The 18490-nt window shown below is 39.1% G+C and overlaps 1 protein-coding gene across 6 annotated transcripts in view; it reads right to left on the bottom strand.

Annotated features, from left to right (window-relative positions):
- Nucleotides 1–18490, bottom strand: part of EPC2 (enhancer of polycomb homolog 2) — a 526369-nt gene that overhangs the window by 952 nt on the left and 506927 nt on the right. For all 6 annotated transcript variants that reach the window (XM_054722910.1, XM_054722915.1, XM_054722911.1 and 3 more), the window contains 3 exons: nt 9523–9675; nt 6886–6984; nt 1246–1376 (listed from right to left, as the gene is read on the bottom strand). In XM_054722910.1, coding sequence (XP_054578885.1) covers nt 1246–1376; nt 6886–6984; nt 9523–9675 — 383 coding nt within the window. The remainder of the gene's footprint in view (nt 1–1245; nt 1377–6885; nt 6985–9522; nt 9676–18490) is intronic.

The raw sequence follows: 18490 nt of genomic DNA, 5'->3' as shown, positions 1-18490 counted from the left end.
CAACTGAATAAGACTGTTTGATTGAGTCAACAAATCTTCTGAAGGCTTGTAAGGGAAAACACTGAGACAAAAATGAAAGCTAGAAACATCTTGGATTGCCCATTGATTTTCTTTCTCAGTTCTCCTTGTTAGGGGATAATAATGCCCCTCTATTGTCTATGGAACACCTGATTACTATCATTACAACAGCAATGACTTGCTAATTATGGCTGCTGAGCGATGAAAAATGCTTGCTCCCTGATAGCACAAGGTGTTTTCAGGGGGAGCCATCACCTGCCTTAATACCTGGTAAATGCCTCAACCTTATAATCCTCGCCATTCACAGAGGCGTCCAGGATGGCTAGGGAAGATAAAGACAGTGACTCTCAAGTCTCTTTATCAGTGCTTTCTAACATGGGCTGCACATCAGAATCTTCTTGGGGAACTTAAAACAAAAAACATCCTGATGCCCAGGACCCCTCCTGGAGGTTCTGTCTCAGTTGGCCTGGGATGCCCCCTCCCACCACCAACACGGCTTATCCAAGCTCCCCAGGAGACTCTCCATGCGGCCAGAGCTACAAGCCACTAGTGCCAGACCCTTTTCTGTATATACCGGCTAAGTCAAGTTCTAAAACTTCATGAAATTAACATACTCTCAAGTAATTTTTTTTCAAGTATTTTAGGGTTCCAGATATATAAAAGAGTAAAATGGTCATTTAGAATATTAGGATGAGAAAATGAGAGAGCTCTATTGATCTAAAATGTATCCATACTTCATCATATTAAACTGAGGTTAATCTTTCAGACTCTTGCTTCCTCATCAAAGCAGAGCTAGTGGGTGAGAAGATACCACCATTTCCCTCTTTCCACCTTCCAGCTGCCCTGTCCAGTCTTCTTGGTGATTTCTGGCCATAAACAAAATAGGTGAGCTGAGCTCTGTAGCACTTGTCTTTCTCTCATGGATAGCTTATTCTTGGGCTTCCAGACACAACTTCAGACAATTCACCCAAAGTCCAAGGTCTAGGGTCTAGCCCTGGAGTCTAGGAACTATCATTCGCTTTTAGTAACATTATTTTTTGTTGAAGAACAGAAAATCTTCAACTTCTCTTAGGTCTCCATTGCATCACTGTATAAACATGTTCAACATATTACTTATCCTTCCTGCCTCTCCATGACATATAACTAACCATCACTAGCAAGACACCTTAGGGCAGTAACTTCACTCACACACACACACACACACACACACACACACACACTCCTTACTGTATGTTCAGAATCTCGGCTGTGGTGGCAGCCAACTGAATGACATTCACTTCTGGAGGCACACTTTTTGGTGATGGATGTGCTTCTTCCATGACTGGTAAAGTGATGAACTGTCAAACAGTACTGTGTGTCTAGGTAGGAGGAAAAGAAAAGACGACTTCATTTTTCACACTGCAAAAGACACTCAACTATCACTTCAGAAATGACTAAAATTCAGGATGATCCTCAGGTTTCTAGGCAAGAAATACAATGGCAGAGATCTCTAGGGTTTCTAGGTGGTGTTTTTTAAAAGGCATTCACTTTTGGCCCAGACAGCGTGGCTCAGTGGTTGAGTGTCAGTCTATGAACTAGGAGGTCACAATTTGATTTCCCACCATGGCACATGCCTGGGTTGTGGGCTCAATCCCCAGTGCGGGGGGTACAGGAGGCAGGCAATCAATGGTTCTCTCATCATTGATATTTCTATCTCTCTTTCAGCTCTTCCTTCTTCTCTGAAATTATATATATAAATATATATATATATATATATATATATATAAAGACATTCATTTTTGAAGCACTCGTGCATTTTTAAAATGAATATAAAATGTGCACCTATCCTTTGGTGCCAGCTAAAACTGAGAAAAAACTGGACAAGCTTTTCATCAAAACCATAGGTTTGCCCATTTTATATGAAAGTGTCAGTATCTGTCTTTGCCTCATCTCTCTCTCTCTGAAGCACATGTTCTATGCCTAAAATAAAGTGAAAAATGTGAATTTAAAATGCAATAGATCAGAATACTCTGGTTGCGTTATTCAACATTAGATACATTAATAGGCCACGTGGAATGAAAAGCAGGTGCTTCAAAGTACAATCAAGACCACCTTCCTTACTCAAAGTATTTCTATTTTCTCCTCTTCTTTAATCAACTGTTACTTTATCTGTCCCCTTCCCCCACTTCATAGCTAACCCATTTCTACATGGACCCATCCTTATAGCTTTAATCACTCACATCTTATTACTTAGGGTTCTTTAAAGAGAGTGATTTCACTCACTATCCCAGAACATTCCACTTTAGTTCTGTAACTCTTCTATAGTTACCTCAGGCCAGTAAAATGCTGTTTCGTTTATAGAGAAGGACTACAACAGCAATGTCATAGAAAGGGGAAAAAATACTTGACTAAAGTTGAGAATACTGGACTTATGAAATTGCCTTTGTCATAAGCAAGCAAGCCATGTTAGCACCTTTGAGGTAATTTTCTTTTTTTTCTTAATGTTTACTATTATTTAAAAAAAATTATTGAGGTAACAATGCTTATTAACATTATGTAAATTTCAGGTGTACAATATTATCATTTGATATCTGTATACTATACAGTGTGCTCACCACGAAAAGTCTAATTTCCTTCCATTAGCATATATTTGAGCCCCTTTATCCAATTTGCCCTCCCACCTCCCCTCTAGTAACAACCCATCTGTTGTATCCATGACTTCATCTTTGTTTTGTTACTACGTTTGTTCCTTTTTGGTTTTATATTCCATATATGAATAAAATCGTGTGGTTTTTGTTCTTTTCCTTCTAATTTATTTCACTTAGCACAATACCTTCAAGAAATATTGGCAGTATTTCAATATTTCTATCTTTTTTAGGCTGAGTAGTTTTCCATTGCATATATGCACCACTTTTCTTTAACCACTCGTCTGTCAGTGGACACTTAGGTTGCTTCCCCAGCTCAGCTATTGTAAATAATGCTGTAATGAACATTGAGTTGCATATATCTTTACAAATTAATGTTTTCATATTCTTCATATAAATACCCAGAAGAGGAATTGCTGGATCATATGGTAGCTCTAGTCTTAATTTTTTGAAGAACCTCCATACTGTTTTCCATCATGGCTGTACCTGTTTACAATGAATGAGGGTTCCTTTTTTTCCACAGCTTTTTAAATACATATTATTTCTTACATTATTGATAATAATCATTCTAACAGGAGTGAGGTGGTATCTCAATGTGATTTTGATTTACATTTACATTATAGCTAGTGAAGTTGAGCATCTTTTCAGATATCTGTTGGCCATTTACATGTCTTCTTGGGAAAAGTGTCTATTCGGGTCCTCTGCCAATGTTTTAATTGGATTTTTGTTGTTCTTGTTGTTGAAATGTATGAATTCTTTATATATTTTGCATATTATCCCCTTATAGGAAGTATCATTTGCAAATATCTTCTTCAATTTGGTTTGCTGCCTTTTTGTTTTGCTGATGGTTTCCTTTGTTGTGCAGAAACTTTTTAAGTTGATGTAGTCCCATTGGTTTATTTTTGCTTTTGTTTTCCTTGCTTTTGGAGTAAAATATGCAAACACACCCATAAGACCAATGTCCAGAAACGTAGTTTTTCTTCTTTGTATTTTATTGCTTCATGTCTTGCATTCAAGCTTTTAATCCATTTTGAGTTAATTTTTGTGTATGGTGTAAGTTTCATTCTTTTGCATACGACTATCTAGTTTTTCCAATACCACTTATTGAAGAGACTTTCCTTTCTCTATTGTATATCCTTGTCTCTTTTGTCATAAGTTATTTGCCCACATTTATATGGGTTTATTTCTGGGCTCTTAATTCTGTTTCATTGGTCTGCATGTCGGTTTTTCTGTCAGTACTATACTGTTTTAATTACTACAGCTTTCTAGTACAGTTTGAAATCCGGGAGTATGATACTTCTGGCTTTGTTCTTTTTTCTGAGAATTGCTTTTGCTATCCAGGGTCTTTTGTGGTTCCACACAAATGTAAATATTTTTTTTGTTCTATTTCTGTGAAAACGCCATTGGGATTTTGATGATTGCATTGAATGTATAAATTGCTTTAGGCTCATTTTCTTTTTAGTAAATTATGATAATAAGTGCCTTGGCATTTTGACAGGGTTGTTGTAAGATTTAATTAATAACAACAATAGTGAACACATATTGAGCAGGTACCACCAGCCAGATACTCTTCTTACATGTATTCACTTGTTCAATTCTTAAAATAAGTCTTAAGATAAGTCATATTAATATCCTCATGTTACAAATAAAATAAAATAAAAACCTGAAGCACAGTATCTTGTCCACAGTCACATAGGTAGAAAGTGGTGGAAAGTAGGATTCTAACTTAGGTAGTTTTCCAAGGTTTGTGCTCTTAACCAGACACTATTCTGCCTCTCGGTATACTTAATGTTAAACTAGATGGTTCTGTAACATGCTTGGCAAGAGTAGCTGAGTTATGGTTTCAGAAGGAAAGGGAACCACCAAATGTTTTGGGAAGGCATTTCAACTTCACTTCTAACAAAGAAGAATTGAAAACTGGTAGCTGCATGTGTTCATATGAAATGTCACACATGTTAAAGCAGCCCTAGAAAGTCAGAATAAAAGCCAGGGTAAATAAAATAAGAAATGTCATTCTTGTCATATCCTGTTACACAGAAAACCTCTCTTAACAACACCAACAGACCACAGAAATAAAGCTGTAAGGTGAAAAGGAAACCTAAGATGACAAAGAACAATAGCTGCAGGCCTGTTGGCCCCAAGAAATGGTTGACTATCATTTCCCTAAATAATGACAAACTGAAAAGTAAGAAATTATACCCTCACTTAGAATTCCAGATGGTTAGTATCTTGCGGCTTGACTGGTGTACAGGCAAGAATGCACTGGCATGCATGCTGGAATGCAGGGTCATTCCCTGTCACCCTCAGGTTCCCAGGGTGGATGTGGAAGAGCCAACTGTCTTCCCGATTCCAACACTGGTGTTTTCTTGGTGGTGGAAAGCAGCAGCTTCCCCCTTTTGTTCATGTTCCAGAAGATAAAACCCAGAAGTACCCATGCATGATCCCATTAAAATGGATTTGATTAAATGGTGACAAATCGGAGCATTATGCACAGACCTAGTAGGAACTATTTTGGGACAATTCAAAAGAAAAAAGAAAACATTTCCAATGAGTTAAGGCACAACAGGATGGACACGAATGCCCCAATTTACACTCCTAACCCATAACGCCCAGTTTTCAGGAGGCTTTAAAGCAAAGGTTAAAGAATAACACCACCCTCGGAAATAAGGTAGTGGAGAGAGACACTGGGCATCCCCACACTCTGTGATAATTGAGATGAATTTCTGAAAAAAAAAAAAAAAAAGTGGAAACAAGTCCCCAAATGTGTATATCCCGTGTGCACGTGCACTCATAAGCACACACAATTTAAGGTAGATTGCTCTACAGAAATGTAAAAGAACCCCAACAAAAATATTTTGGCTATTGATTATTCTTGAAAAGAAATAATGAAAAATACTGCCCGAGTATATGTCATAATCACTTGCTCTAATTTATGGCCTAAGATTCTCCAGCAGCGTTAAGGTCTTTAGTGTATACTATTTATCTGGAAGAGGTAACTCTTTTTCACTGCTCTATATAATGTGATGCAGAAATTTCCAAAAGATTCAAGATAATAGTAGACCAAAACTAGTCATCTCTAATTCTGGAAGAGTTTGTTTGTTTTCTTTCGCCTTTTACATTTACAAAATTAAAAAACAAACAAACAAACAAAAAACAACTACACGGTACTTCTAAAATATAAACAGTCTGATCTCCTTATAGTTATAAGTAGTTTCCCAATTCCTAATCATCCATTAGACATCCTGTCTGCTTTACCTCCATGTTTGTATATATTAAATCATTCAACCTCTTGCCCCCTCTACCTGAAGGTCCAAGTCACCATCTTCTCCACCTGAAGATAATGAAAGACCCTACTTGGTGTCCCCTTCTACTCTTGTCCCAAACCACCCTTTCTCCACACAACAAAAAGCAATATTTTAGAACACAACTAGTATCTTATATTCCCTAGTATAAAACCCCTCTACAAGCTTCCTATCATATTTACAATAAAATCTAAACTCTTTCTTAGAAAAAGGAGGTCCTGTGTGTGTCCCAGTCCTTACCTTTTCAACATTCTTCCACTAAGCCTCACTGGCCAGCCTTCTCCCTGTTCACAGAAGAGGCCAAATCTTGCCTCTTGTAGCCTTTGCATTTGCTGTTCCCTCGTATTACCATGCTATTCCCACAGATGTCCATGTAGCTGGCTTGTTTTGGTCATTCAGGTCTTCTTTCAAATGTACACTCCTCAGAGAAGACTCCCTGACTGTCTAATCAAAGGCATCCATTCATTCTGTCAACAAATACTTACTGAGTGCCTAATATGGACCAGGCACTGGATTAAACTAAGGCTATATCAGTGAACAAAACAAACTAACAATATAAAACGTTTGCCAAATGAATGAAAGACTTTCCCAAGCATCACTGTATCTCAAAAGTACAAAACCTTTCCTTTGCTTTAGCCAGTAAGTATGACTTCTCTGGAGATATCATCAAGCATTTCTGAAATTCTTAGAATGCCTTAGTCAACATTGTACTCTATTTTTTCTCCTGGGTAAATACTATTTAAGAAATCCTTTCTCAAGTAACACACAACTACAAATTGAGGCTACACCATCAGTTTCCAAGTGTTCTCAAAGTAGTCTAATGTCACAATGGTCTCTTAAGAGAAATCTCTAATTTCTATAGAACAACAACCTGTTGGCTTATCAAGAGACACCTAATGAGATGTGATCCCGAAGGAGTCTCCCAAACTCAGCACACTTACTTTGTGGACACCATTTGTCTTCTGCCCATCGATTGCAGTTATAATTATCTCCTGCATTTTCACAGGTAAAACACTTGAAGCTGTTTGGAAATGGTGTAGCTTTAAAGAAAAATGCACAGTGAAAAGACAAACATTTTTAACATTAAATATGGCACAAAATTAGCAACTTTTATAAGACCAGACAAAATTTATATGCCATTATGCTTAGAATTTCTGTTTCTAGGGAGCTAGACTTAACTGCCAGACTCTGGGGCAATTTCTTTATTCCCTTTTCTTTAGCTATTTCATCTATAATTATCTACTGTAGAGTAATAAAAATCATTCCACAAGCCACTTTGAAATATTCATGGTTTGTTCTATAATAATTTTTAACTTGAGAATAATGGGGATCAAGAGGATGGGTAAGGGTGGTGGCAGCATTGGAGCCAATACTTTGATATGGTTTCATTCTGAAAAGAACTGGAGTCAGATTAACCTGAGCTTGAACTCTTCCCTTCCCACTAATTAGTTGTATAATTTTTAACTTCAAAGAAATAATACTATGTATAATAATAGTAACAATGAGGGTCCAATGACTTGCAGAGGTATAGTGAAGATTGAACAGGAGGTGGCAAGAAAAATATCTAATGGAGTCCCCAGCACATCAAATCGTGCTGGTTTCCATCCACATGTGCTTCTGTTTTAGTTTCATTTAACCGCAATCAAACAATCTCATTTGCATATGTCAATTATTGCATTAGACCTCAACTAGGAATGGAACATTTAATACAAGGATGATAGTAATTCTCAGATCCTATGCTCAGGCCAGGTTATTGGGAGCTGCTAGCAGTCTGGTTTGAGAACAACTAGTATATTCATTTCTCTTTTTTGTTTTTATGCTTTTTTCCTATGTTTTATCTTATTATTTTTCATGGGCACAAAATAAAAAGTAAAATAAATTTGACATTTTTCTATAATCCAGTGTATAAAGCCCTGTGTGAAACTTTCACCCCAAACCATCCTAGTAACCAGACCACAGTTGGGATGATAATTAGAAAGCAGCAGGTATTGAAGATACAAGGGGAGGATAAATATTGATGCATAAAACAAGAGTGAAATACCAAAGGTGACAGTTCAGAGGACATGAAATTAAGTATTACAAATACATTTCAGTTTTGCCTATGTATAAAAGTGAATTAGATAGGTAAAAAAGAAGTAATGAAATTCATTTTCACCTATTAAAGCAGTACAGTTTTAAAATTACAAACACTTCAGTAACAAAAGGGAAAAGGTTAAGAAGTATAAATTGCTAGTTATAAAAAGGCACAGGGATGTAAAGTACAGCATAGGAAATATAGTCAATAATATTCTAATAACTATGTATGGTGTCAGATGGGTACTAGACGTATCAGGGGATCACTTCATAAGTCATATAAATGTCTAACTACTATGCTGTACACCTGAAACCAATATAATATTGTATGTCAACTATAATAGAAATTTTTCTTAAAATCTAAAAAAAATACTACTACTAATGCTGGTGAATGAATGTCCTAAATAATAAACAAAGTCCAAAGTAGAAATCAATAATGACACAGGCTTCCTTTAGGAGTTATGTTAAAGGAAGAGGGAGGGGAAAAAGAAAAAGAAAACATAATTTGTATCCCACCCTCCTGACTATTGAATCTCTGGAGAAGGGACCCAGGAATATGTAGTTTTAAAGGCATTTATCATGTTTCTGATACTCTTTCAGGTGTGGGAACCACAGGCATTCACATTTCTGCCAACCAATTTTATCAATAACAACCTCTCTCTAATAAAGTATATCAGAGAAGTAGAGAAGTTTTACTTGTCTGAAGAGAGAGGAAGAAGGGGATCTGACATATATATATACAAGCACATATGCACACACATACATGTATATAAAAATATAAATCATTGTATAGATAAGATATGCTATTTGTTTATTTTTAAATTATTAGTGGGAAAGCTGAGTTTTATAGCCTTTCCTAACTATGCATAATATTCATGAAAGTCCAGGTATATTTCCTCCAAATTTTACACATACTAATCTGTTTTCAAGATTGTTAATGGTCATTGAGCCCTGGCCAGGTGGCTCAATTGGTTGGATCCTTGTCCAGTATAACAAAAGATTGTGGGTTTGATCACCTAGTTGGGGCAGGTATGGGAGGCAACTGATCGCTGTTTCTCTCACACATTGATGTTTCTTTCCCTCTCTCTCCCGCTTCCTCTCTCTAAAAAAATCAATAAAATAAAAACATATCCTCAGGTGAGGATTAAATAACAAATAGTTAATGGCCACTGATAGAATATATCATTGATGCAGAAACCTCCTACAGCCAATATCCTCCTCCAGTGAAGAGAGGAACAAAGAACACTGAATTTGCTCTGCTACGCCATTCTTAGGGACAGTGCTCAAGAGATTATCTTAAACAAGAACCCTTTTGAGACTTCAGCAGGAAGCCAAAGCATTTTGAAGAAATGGAGAGGATGTCAGAAGTAGTGAAGACTTTCTGTCTTATTCTAGGTATAAACCAAATGGTCTCAAAAAGGCAAAGTTACTATAGGTGGAAACAGGAACTTCAAATGGGCATTCTAGCCCCATAGTCATGACCTACGATAGTAACCACTACTTACGGTCCAGAGGAGGCCTCACGTTATAGAAGTTGATGTTCTTGGCAAAGGCACGGTTTTCCGAGAAGATAAAGATCTGGATGACTGCTACAGCTAGAGCATGGCAGAAGAGCAGCATTCTGACCTTGGGTCTGGGCAAGTCCAAAACCCATATATCTACAATGAAGAGAGAGATGGGTTGAGTTTATATGCACTTTACACGTCAATAGGAATACGTCTTGATTCTCTTTGGAAAGCTTAATTATTCAAATATATTGAACCATCTACTGTTCTGTAAGGCCAGTGTCTGTGTGGGAACTGTATTCTTTCTGATCAGATGAAAGTTAAGCAATGACCCCCGTCTACTGGTCAGGCCTCTGCACTAGCCAGCTGAGTTTTAGCAGGACATTCAGTGGCCATTCGGGTTCCAGAAGAACAAGCAGCCAGTACTGGCCTGGCTGCACCCCCACCCCACCCCTAACCCATCACTGCCTCAGGCTGGCCCACTCCACTTCCTGCTAAATCACCTTTACTTCCTCACAACCACGGTTTGGAGGCTTGTTCAGCTGAAGTTATTGAACCGCCTATCTGTCCATTCCATTCCTTGAGTAAACACTTACATTCAAGAAATTTTGCAACTCTTTCAAAACCCGGAGGAAACAATAAAAGTTGAAGCAGTAGGAAGAAGGACAGTGAGTAAAAAGATAATGAGTCTGAGACATAAAGTGTCTGCTGGATCCCAGGGTATACAGGCAGTGAGAAGAGAAACAACAGTCACTGTGAAATGCCATCCCGCCAGTTTCTGTCACATTGGGTACAAGGAGAAGCTGCCAGAGGTTCTAGAGAAAACGTAATTACAGCTGTTTGAACAGCTGAAAACCACATCATGTTAGTCCTGCTCACTGCTTTCACGGTCTTAAAGTAGGCAGGGCTGAAACCCAACAAAACAGCAGGCACACTCAAAGCCCTGAGTAAAATATATTTTTGTTGATTTTTAGAGAGAGAGAAAGGGAGAGAGAGAGAATAAAAGCATTGATGTGAGAGCAAAACATCCATTGCTTCCCTCTGTATGCCCCCATCAGGGGCATGTTCCCTTACCGGGAATTGAACCAGCAATGCTTTGATGCACAGGACAAGGCCAAACCAACTGAACCACACTGGCCAGGGCAAATATATTAATTTTTAAGCTCCTTAGGTTCTGCCCTCTAGAAGCAGACCTGATCGTAAGATAATCTTCAGGATTAATGCTCAGAACCTACAACAGCACCATTGACAGGTTCTCTTTGACAGGGGGAGGGGTGGGGCAGCAGAAAAAGTATGTAACTTGGAATCCAGAGACTTTTATTCAGGTGCTGGCTCTGCTATTTATTAGCTGCCTGACCTGGGCAAGCTCTTTAAATTCTAGCAACTTCAATTTCCTCATCTGTAAAGTGGCTTAATAACATCTACCCTGCCCACTCAAGTCGGGAATTGTGAGCATCAGACAGGCTCAGGTAGGATCACATAGGATCGCGTATGTAAGAGCACTTGTAATACAAGTTCTGTGACAATGCTGGAATCTTATCTATATATATAAAAGCCTAAGTGACCATGATGACTGAATGACCGTTACGACTGGTCGACCAGTCGCTATGACATGCACTGACCACCAGGGGGCAGATGCTCAATGCAGGAGCTGCCCCCTGGTGGTCAGTGTGCTCTCACAGCCAACCTCCTGCGGCCCCTCCCCCTGGCTGGCTGGCCCGCCATCAGCCCCCCAATTATGCACGAATTCGTGCACTGGGCTTCTAGTAGTTCAATAATATTGGCTGAATTCATTTTCCAATCTACTGGTTGCAGTGGGTATAAAGAGTTTTTCAAAGAAAAAAGTTTTCTCTCCACATATATGGGCATAATCCTTCACATGGATCTTTTGTTTGAAGTCGGTGTAACAATGTGTGAGTTCTAGAGTTTTATTTCCCCCTCTTGTGTTGTGAATATCTTGGTTTTGCATGTGTGGCTAAAAATGCCTACTCTTGGATATGGAACTGATTATTAGAGAAAATGTAGCCACACCATCATCTCATTCCAAGTCCCTAAGGAAGTATTCAGGGCTGAAAAAACAAAACGGGTAAGTTTCACAAAATAGTAGTGCTAAACTTTGTACACCACATTTCAGCTCAGTAAAGAATTGGACCTAGGGCGTATAAACATATACATAATTCTACCCTGGTTCATTTTAGAAACTAAAATTGACCTTTCACAGTTATTAGATTTCTAAAACCCATTCTTATGCTCTTTCTGAAGAAACATACATTTAGCCAACTATTTTATACCTTACAGACAAGTGGTTGTATTGATACAAATTCTGCTTCTCCTGTTTATCTCTCTGAGTTGGACTATTCTGTATTTATTATGAATCTGTGGCCGAGTAATGCATATCCCCAAGTAATGGAAGACCCTTTGAGTCGGGAAGGAGGGCTAATACATCCTTCACAAATCTCAAAATGACTGTGTACCAAGAGTAATCCAAAGTGTTCTTATAATTTGAGACGATGCCTACAATCATCTAAGATCATTGATTTCACTTTGTCTACATTCAATTCCCTTTTGCATCACTAAGCAACTATGGGACCTTGGGCAAGTTGCTTAATCTCTCCAAGCCTCAGCTTTCCCATCTGTAGAGAAGGCATAAGGACAGGACCTACCTCAGTGAAGCAGTGAGGACAAAACCTCAGTGTAGAAGCGAGGACGAATGACACCATGTGGGTGAAGCACTCGGCCGAGTGCTGGGCACATGTTAAAGCTGTATGTATCAAGCACTTCTCCTGGGTGGTAAAGAGCACTGGCTCAAAGACCTGCTTCCAAGCCTACTATCTGTGTAGTCTCAAGCAAGTTCCTTAATCTCCCTGTACCACCATTTCTGCATCTATAAAATGGAAGTAATAATAATACCTACCCCATAGGGTTGTAGAAATTAAATTAGTTAATACATGTAAAGCACTTGAACTAAATTATCTATGTGCTCAGCATTTTGCTAATTCTTTCTAAGTAAACATTTAGTATTATGAAAAAATCCCCACACCATTTGAAATCACAAGTCAGAACCCCTGTTTTTCCTCATTTAATTTCAGTGTGAGACAAAGGCCCATTCATTCATTCATTATTCCATTATTGACACCTCAGGCAGAAAAGATACTTTTATTCACTGGATCCCCAATAAGGTCATTGCTCTCGTGCAGTCTGCATTTTAGAGGGAGAAAACAGGAAATAAATATGGTAAAAAACATAATTTCAGATAGCCATAAAGTCTATGAAGGAAATATGTAAGGAGGTATGTTAGTGAATAGAAGGAGCTATTTTTATATATGGTGAGGCCAGTATGTCTCTGCTGGGTGACATTGCATGTTAATTAAATGATGAGAAGAAACTGTCCAAGCAAAAAATCAAGGGGATAGAAACCAAGGTCCTAAGATGAGAAGAAGTGCGCCTTGTAGGGGGTGATTTAGGAAGCAGCCAGTGTGACTGGAGCGTACTGAGAAGGGGACGGACAGACGAAATCAGGGAGTGCAGGAGCCGGGCACTTCCAGGCCATGGTGAGGATTTCAGATCCGGCAAAGACAATACATTGTTTAATTTTAGACTATCTTGCTTTGAAAAATACTAAGAATGCTTCCTCTCTGTAGAGTACTTGGTCCCAAACTCCTATAATAGTGAATATAGAGGGATATAGAATTCAGAAAAACCACACAATTTCTCTGAATGAAAAAGTGATTGGATGATAGACAACTTAAAAACTACTGCATTGACAACAAAATCAAGAGTTAGAGTTGTTTTTTTGGCTTCTTCCTTCCTCAAAACTGGAAGGAATAGGTTGTCATCACCCTTATACAAACTGAGGAAAGCGAGGTTTAGAAGCCATATGCACAAAAGTCCTAGCACGCAGGCCCTGCAAACATTTCCACAGAGCTCAGTCAACCTACTACTCTTGGAAACTAGTGAACAGTAAACTGGAAGAATGTTGTTTCTGTATAGACTAGATGTACTTTCATTTCCATTTTTAACTAAAATAGCATAGCCTTTTTCTATCAAAATTCTCTCCAACTGCAGAGGTTTTAGTTGTAGGATAAGGAAATCACTAAATAAAAATGTCTCATTTCCCATAGCATGCTTTATAGTCTGTTACCACTTCCGTTTCCCACCCCCACCCCCGTCCCCCAAGCACCTATATCTGTATCCATTTTTCAGTGTATAGGTTTGGGTTAACATGACTTTTATTTTCACAACCGAAAGACATTAGGATCATGAAAAAGCAAATGACTAACTATAGTATTTGAAAGTTGTTTTACATTTAGAATCATTTCACGGAGACTCTAAGCTAAAAATTATCTGCTGAAACTGCTGAGCAGGCTCTCACTGCAGTCTTTGTTGCAGAACAAGGTTACAATAGAGCTTGTATTTTGCTCCAGAAGAGAAAAGAAATCTTTGACACACGTTAGACTAAAGCATTCTGGTACATTCTCCGAGACCGTCATAGAGAGCAGAGTTCTTCATGTAGAGGAGGGGTGACCTAGGAGCTTCTTAAGGTTATTGGCAAAATTTTGTGTCTATACATATGTCCTCAAAGGAATCTGAGACCCACATGATGGTTAAAAACAGCTGCTTGCTGTTTCAGAATACAGCCATTATGATTCAGCTTCCTGTAATTTAGATGTTTTCATATTTGACACTAAGAAAGTTGCATATATACATGAGGTATCTGGTCCACACTCCTCAAACTCAAAACATTCCTCCCCAGACAGAGCTCCTTATTGTTATCCACCTTTTCCAGGTAGTATGCCTGGTCTTCCATTTATTTTATGAGCCCTCTCTTTGGAAACGATGTTAATTCTTATTCCAGAATTCACTGTGCTTTTCTTACCAAGAGAGGGAAGGGATTTCTGCAAGGCACACTTGTAGGGCTACACCAGGGATGGGCAACTCCCAGGCACTCCAAGGAATGGCAAGTAGCCAGATTTGTAAATTTAGGAAACCCCACGTGAGTCTTTCACCCACTACTGCCTGAGTAAAAGACCTATATGGCACTTGGTCAAGAAAAGCAACTATTTCCCAGGTTGGAGCCATAGTAACCATCTCATCCCCTATGTGGCATTTTACATTTCCATGTGGCATCCTTGACATCATAATTTTTTGGGGGAGGGGGGGGTGGGGAATGACTTACATTATTTTTCTTTTGGCTTAATGAGTTTGACTTTTATTAATCACAATTATCATTATACATACATAGAAACTGGTACTCAATAAATACTTTTTGGGAAGAACCAACATCATTAGCTATGACCTACAAGGAGCACCTTTCTTTATATATATGTTAAATATATGTATATACGTATAATGTATATGTATATGTGTCTATATAAATAATTTATATAGGGTGAGAGAGAGAAAGAGAAAGAGAAACATCCATGATGAGACTCATCAATCGGCTGCCTTCTGCACGCCCCTCCCCCCTCCCCACTGGGGATGGAGCCTGCAACCCGGGCATGTGCCCTGACTGGGAATTGAACCGTTATCTCCTGGTTCATAGGTTGATGCTCAACCACTGAGCTACTCCCAGCTGGCAGAAGCACCTTTCTTAACAAGAAAGAATAGTTGTGGGCAGTAAGGAGCTGACAAGGTGTCCAAGATAATAAAGAAATTATGGACTCAGGAGAGTTGAAAAAGAAGAGACCAAACAGCGGTAGTAAACACTGGCATTTCTTGCACATGGCTAAAAATGAGTCAGCAAGCACAAGGCCAACTTCAACTGCCAATAAAACAAATGAAATAGGTAATTTAAGGAAAGCAGCTCTACTAAGTCCAACATGCCTATCAACACTCACATTCACACCTTCCTGCAAACATCACTTATCCTGCTGTGAGACACGTTCATGACAAACTTTAATAGGCCTGGCTTCCTTTGTGAAGAGAATAGAAAGCAAAGAGGACATTAAAAATGAGTGCTGAAATTTTAATCAGAGTGAAATAGATGAAAACGCTCCTCTCAGAAGGAGAAATTTACCAGAAAACCTTACCATCCACCTTAAGGATGGTCTACTTATTTCTGGCTGATAGCAGAGGTTGGCCAGTGGAGATAGTCTGCTTCCCATTAATTTCAGGAAGTGTGTTGTGGAGACTTATCTTGAGACTGTTCTAGCTCCTTTACTCGCAGGGGAGCTGAGGTCTCCGTTTCTAACCTTGCCTGGGCAGTGAGAGCCCAGCTCCTAAGGGTTCAGCTTCTACTTTCTCTGATAGGTTCTCTCTCTGTTTCTGGTACATGAAGAGTTCTTTTCCCCCTAAGTTTAAATCCGAATTTCTTTCATTTTAAAGAAATTTAATCTAGCATTTCTATGTGCCTAAAGAAAAACGTGAGATAGAAATTTAACTTATGCTCAACCCATCATTTTCATCTGAAAACACAAAATCTCCAGAGTACCATGTATTTGGACCACAAAATTCAATGGGGAAAATGGAATCATGATGCAACTTCTCCTTAGAGCTTATCCATTATTATGGCATGCAGTTATACCAGGCACCGTGCTAAGCACTTTGTATATCATAGTGTATAACAGAAACACAATCTCTGTGCTCTCATCCATTATTGGAGTTAGAAAGTCAATGTGAGCCACTGGTGCGATGTGACTGCCAAGAGTTAGTTAATGCAACCATCTTTGATGGGAGGAAAACAATAGGCACAGAAAAAAATTCCAGTTCTACATGTACTAGTCAGGTGATTACAGAGTTAAGAGGTATTGTCCCCATTTTCCTATAAGAGAAGTGAGACTCAGAGCCCTGTAAGTAATTTTTCTAAGTCATTGTGAGGCTTGAGTACAATTACATACATAAAGCACTTTTACTTAGATGGTGTTCAAATGTTAAGTGCCTGCTCCCCTAACCTTCCCTCTCTCCCTGCTTCTTCAGATATCATTAGCAGAGAATAAAAATCAGATCAAGGGAGATGACTGTCCCAACTCCATTCCATATTAGCTGGACCAAATCAGGTAAACAGTGTCAAATTCTACACACTCATTTCTTAAGAGGATTCAGAAATTCTCTCTATTGCAACCAAGTGGGAATGGATGACTAATATTCTATGATTTTAATGAAAGGATTAGGAGCCCGTTGCACGAAGTTTCGTGCAATAGACCTTCCTTCACCTGGCTGCCGGCACCAGTTATCCGCCAGCAGCAGTCTTCCTCTGGCCACCCGCCGATCAGAGCGCCTCCCGCCAGCACGATCGGCCACCCTGAGAGGAACTCAGATCGCCTCCCGCCAGCACGATCGGCCACCCTGAGAGGAACTCAGATCGGGAGGCCCTCTGATCGGGCGTGTGGCCAGAGGAAAACTGCTGCTGGCGGAAAACTGGTGCCGGCAGCCACGCAATCGGCCACCCCGAGTTCCGCCACCAGAGTCTTCCGCAGTGCCAGCCAATCGGCCACCCTGAGTCCCGCCCCCGTGCCTCCAGCTGGCCCAATCGTGGGCGTAGCGGAGTGATGGTAATTTGCATATTACCATTTTATTAGGTATGATAATAATTAAGAGTTCCAGTTATGCCATAAAAAGTCATACATGTAATATAGCATTCTCATAATGTTTCATATTCCTGCTACACTGATTTAAAGAATACAAACTAAAAAAATTTATCAAGCACAGGATCAAAACCTCACAGAAATAAGTATCTAATTTCTAAACATACACCTGTACATTTTGCAGTGTTAAAGGTAGATGCTTTCCTACTATGTGCAACCTGATAAAAGATAAAGTCCAAAACATTGCTAATGTTCAAATAACTTCATTATGCAAACTGACTTTAAATCTAATCATAAATTAATACAGGGCCCATCAATGGTAGTATTAGAAATAGTCTAATCAATTTTAAAGATTTATTTTTAAGTGTGATTCAAATTTTAGAAAAAGCTAAAAGACACTTTCAAAGCAATACCTGTTCAGCTATATTTTTGTCAAAGATATGATTTTATATCTTTTTTTAAAAGGCTTTCATGACACCAAAGGACTAACATGATAAGAACTCCACAGGAACAAGATGAAAAAGCTTAGATGTTTAGGAAATGGAAACTGGACTCCTTTAAAAAAACAACAACAACTGGACTCCTCTTTAAAAGAATCAAGATTGGCGTGTGAAGTTTTATTGAACTATTTGGACAAATGACAGGAATCTGTATTAATTGATTAAATTTGAGAGCATCCTTCACATAAGTGGAATAACTTTTACCTAGTTTGCTCCATACATGATTTATAGGAGGCTTATGCCAAGTCTCTCATGCATTAAGGCTCCCAACGTATGGGGTAAAAACCAAACTGGATGAGAGGAGAGTCAACTCCCCAGCCCCTTCTATGAACGGTGGTCCTCTGCGGTGCTACCCGCCGCTCTGTACTTCCTAGCAGACAGGGCGACACACGTGGGACACATACTCTCATTATTTAGTAGAAGGAAACTCTTCAGTCACTTAGCTCTCAAACTAAGGGGCCCTGTGTGTTATCATCGAGAGAGCACCAAACAACATAAGGAGAGAGCCTGAAACGTGCTTTGAAGGGCTCCTGCATCCTTCATTGGGCCACTCCTTATAAAAAGCCAACAGCACCATTTTAAAAGGAAGTTTAATAGAGATAGTTCTGTTGTCAGGCAGGCGAATGAGAGAGAGTATTTTCTTCTCCGTGGAAGAGGGGTTTTTAAATTTGAGAGGAAGCTATAATCACTGGACAGAGTCCTGCGGGACAGCCGCAGGCAGTGTTTGGTACTGCCAATAAAACTCCGCGGGCGGAACGGTGCGGGCATGCACAGAGTGGGAGAGGCGGGGCATGGAAGGCAGTGTGTTTATGTCCCATATCCTTGCCTGCCTTGCTGAACCCATTTCTTTTAAAAACCAATCAAAACTCTCATGATAGAAATTTAGACTGAAATGTCCAACAGCTGGCTAAGGACCCATCTTACCTTATAATAGAGAAACATGCA

This window comes from Eptesicus fuscus, chromosome 11, assembly GCF_027574615.1.
Source record: "Eptesicus fuscus isolate TK198812 chromosome 11, DD_ASM_mEF_20220401, whole genome shotgun sequence".
Lineage (NCBI taxonomy): Eukaryota > Metazoa > Chordata > Mammalia > Chiroptera > Vespertilionidae > Eptesicus > Eptesicus fuscus.
This window is presented reverse-complemented; position numbering and strand designations above follow the sequence as displayed.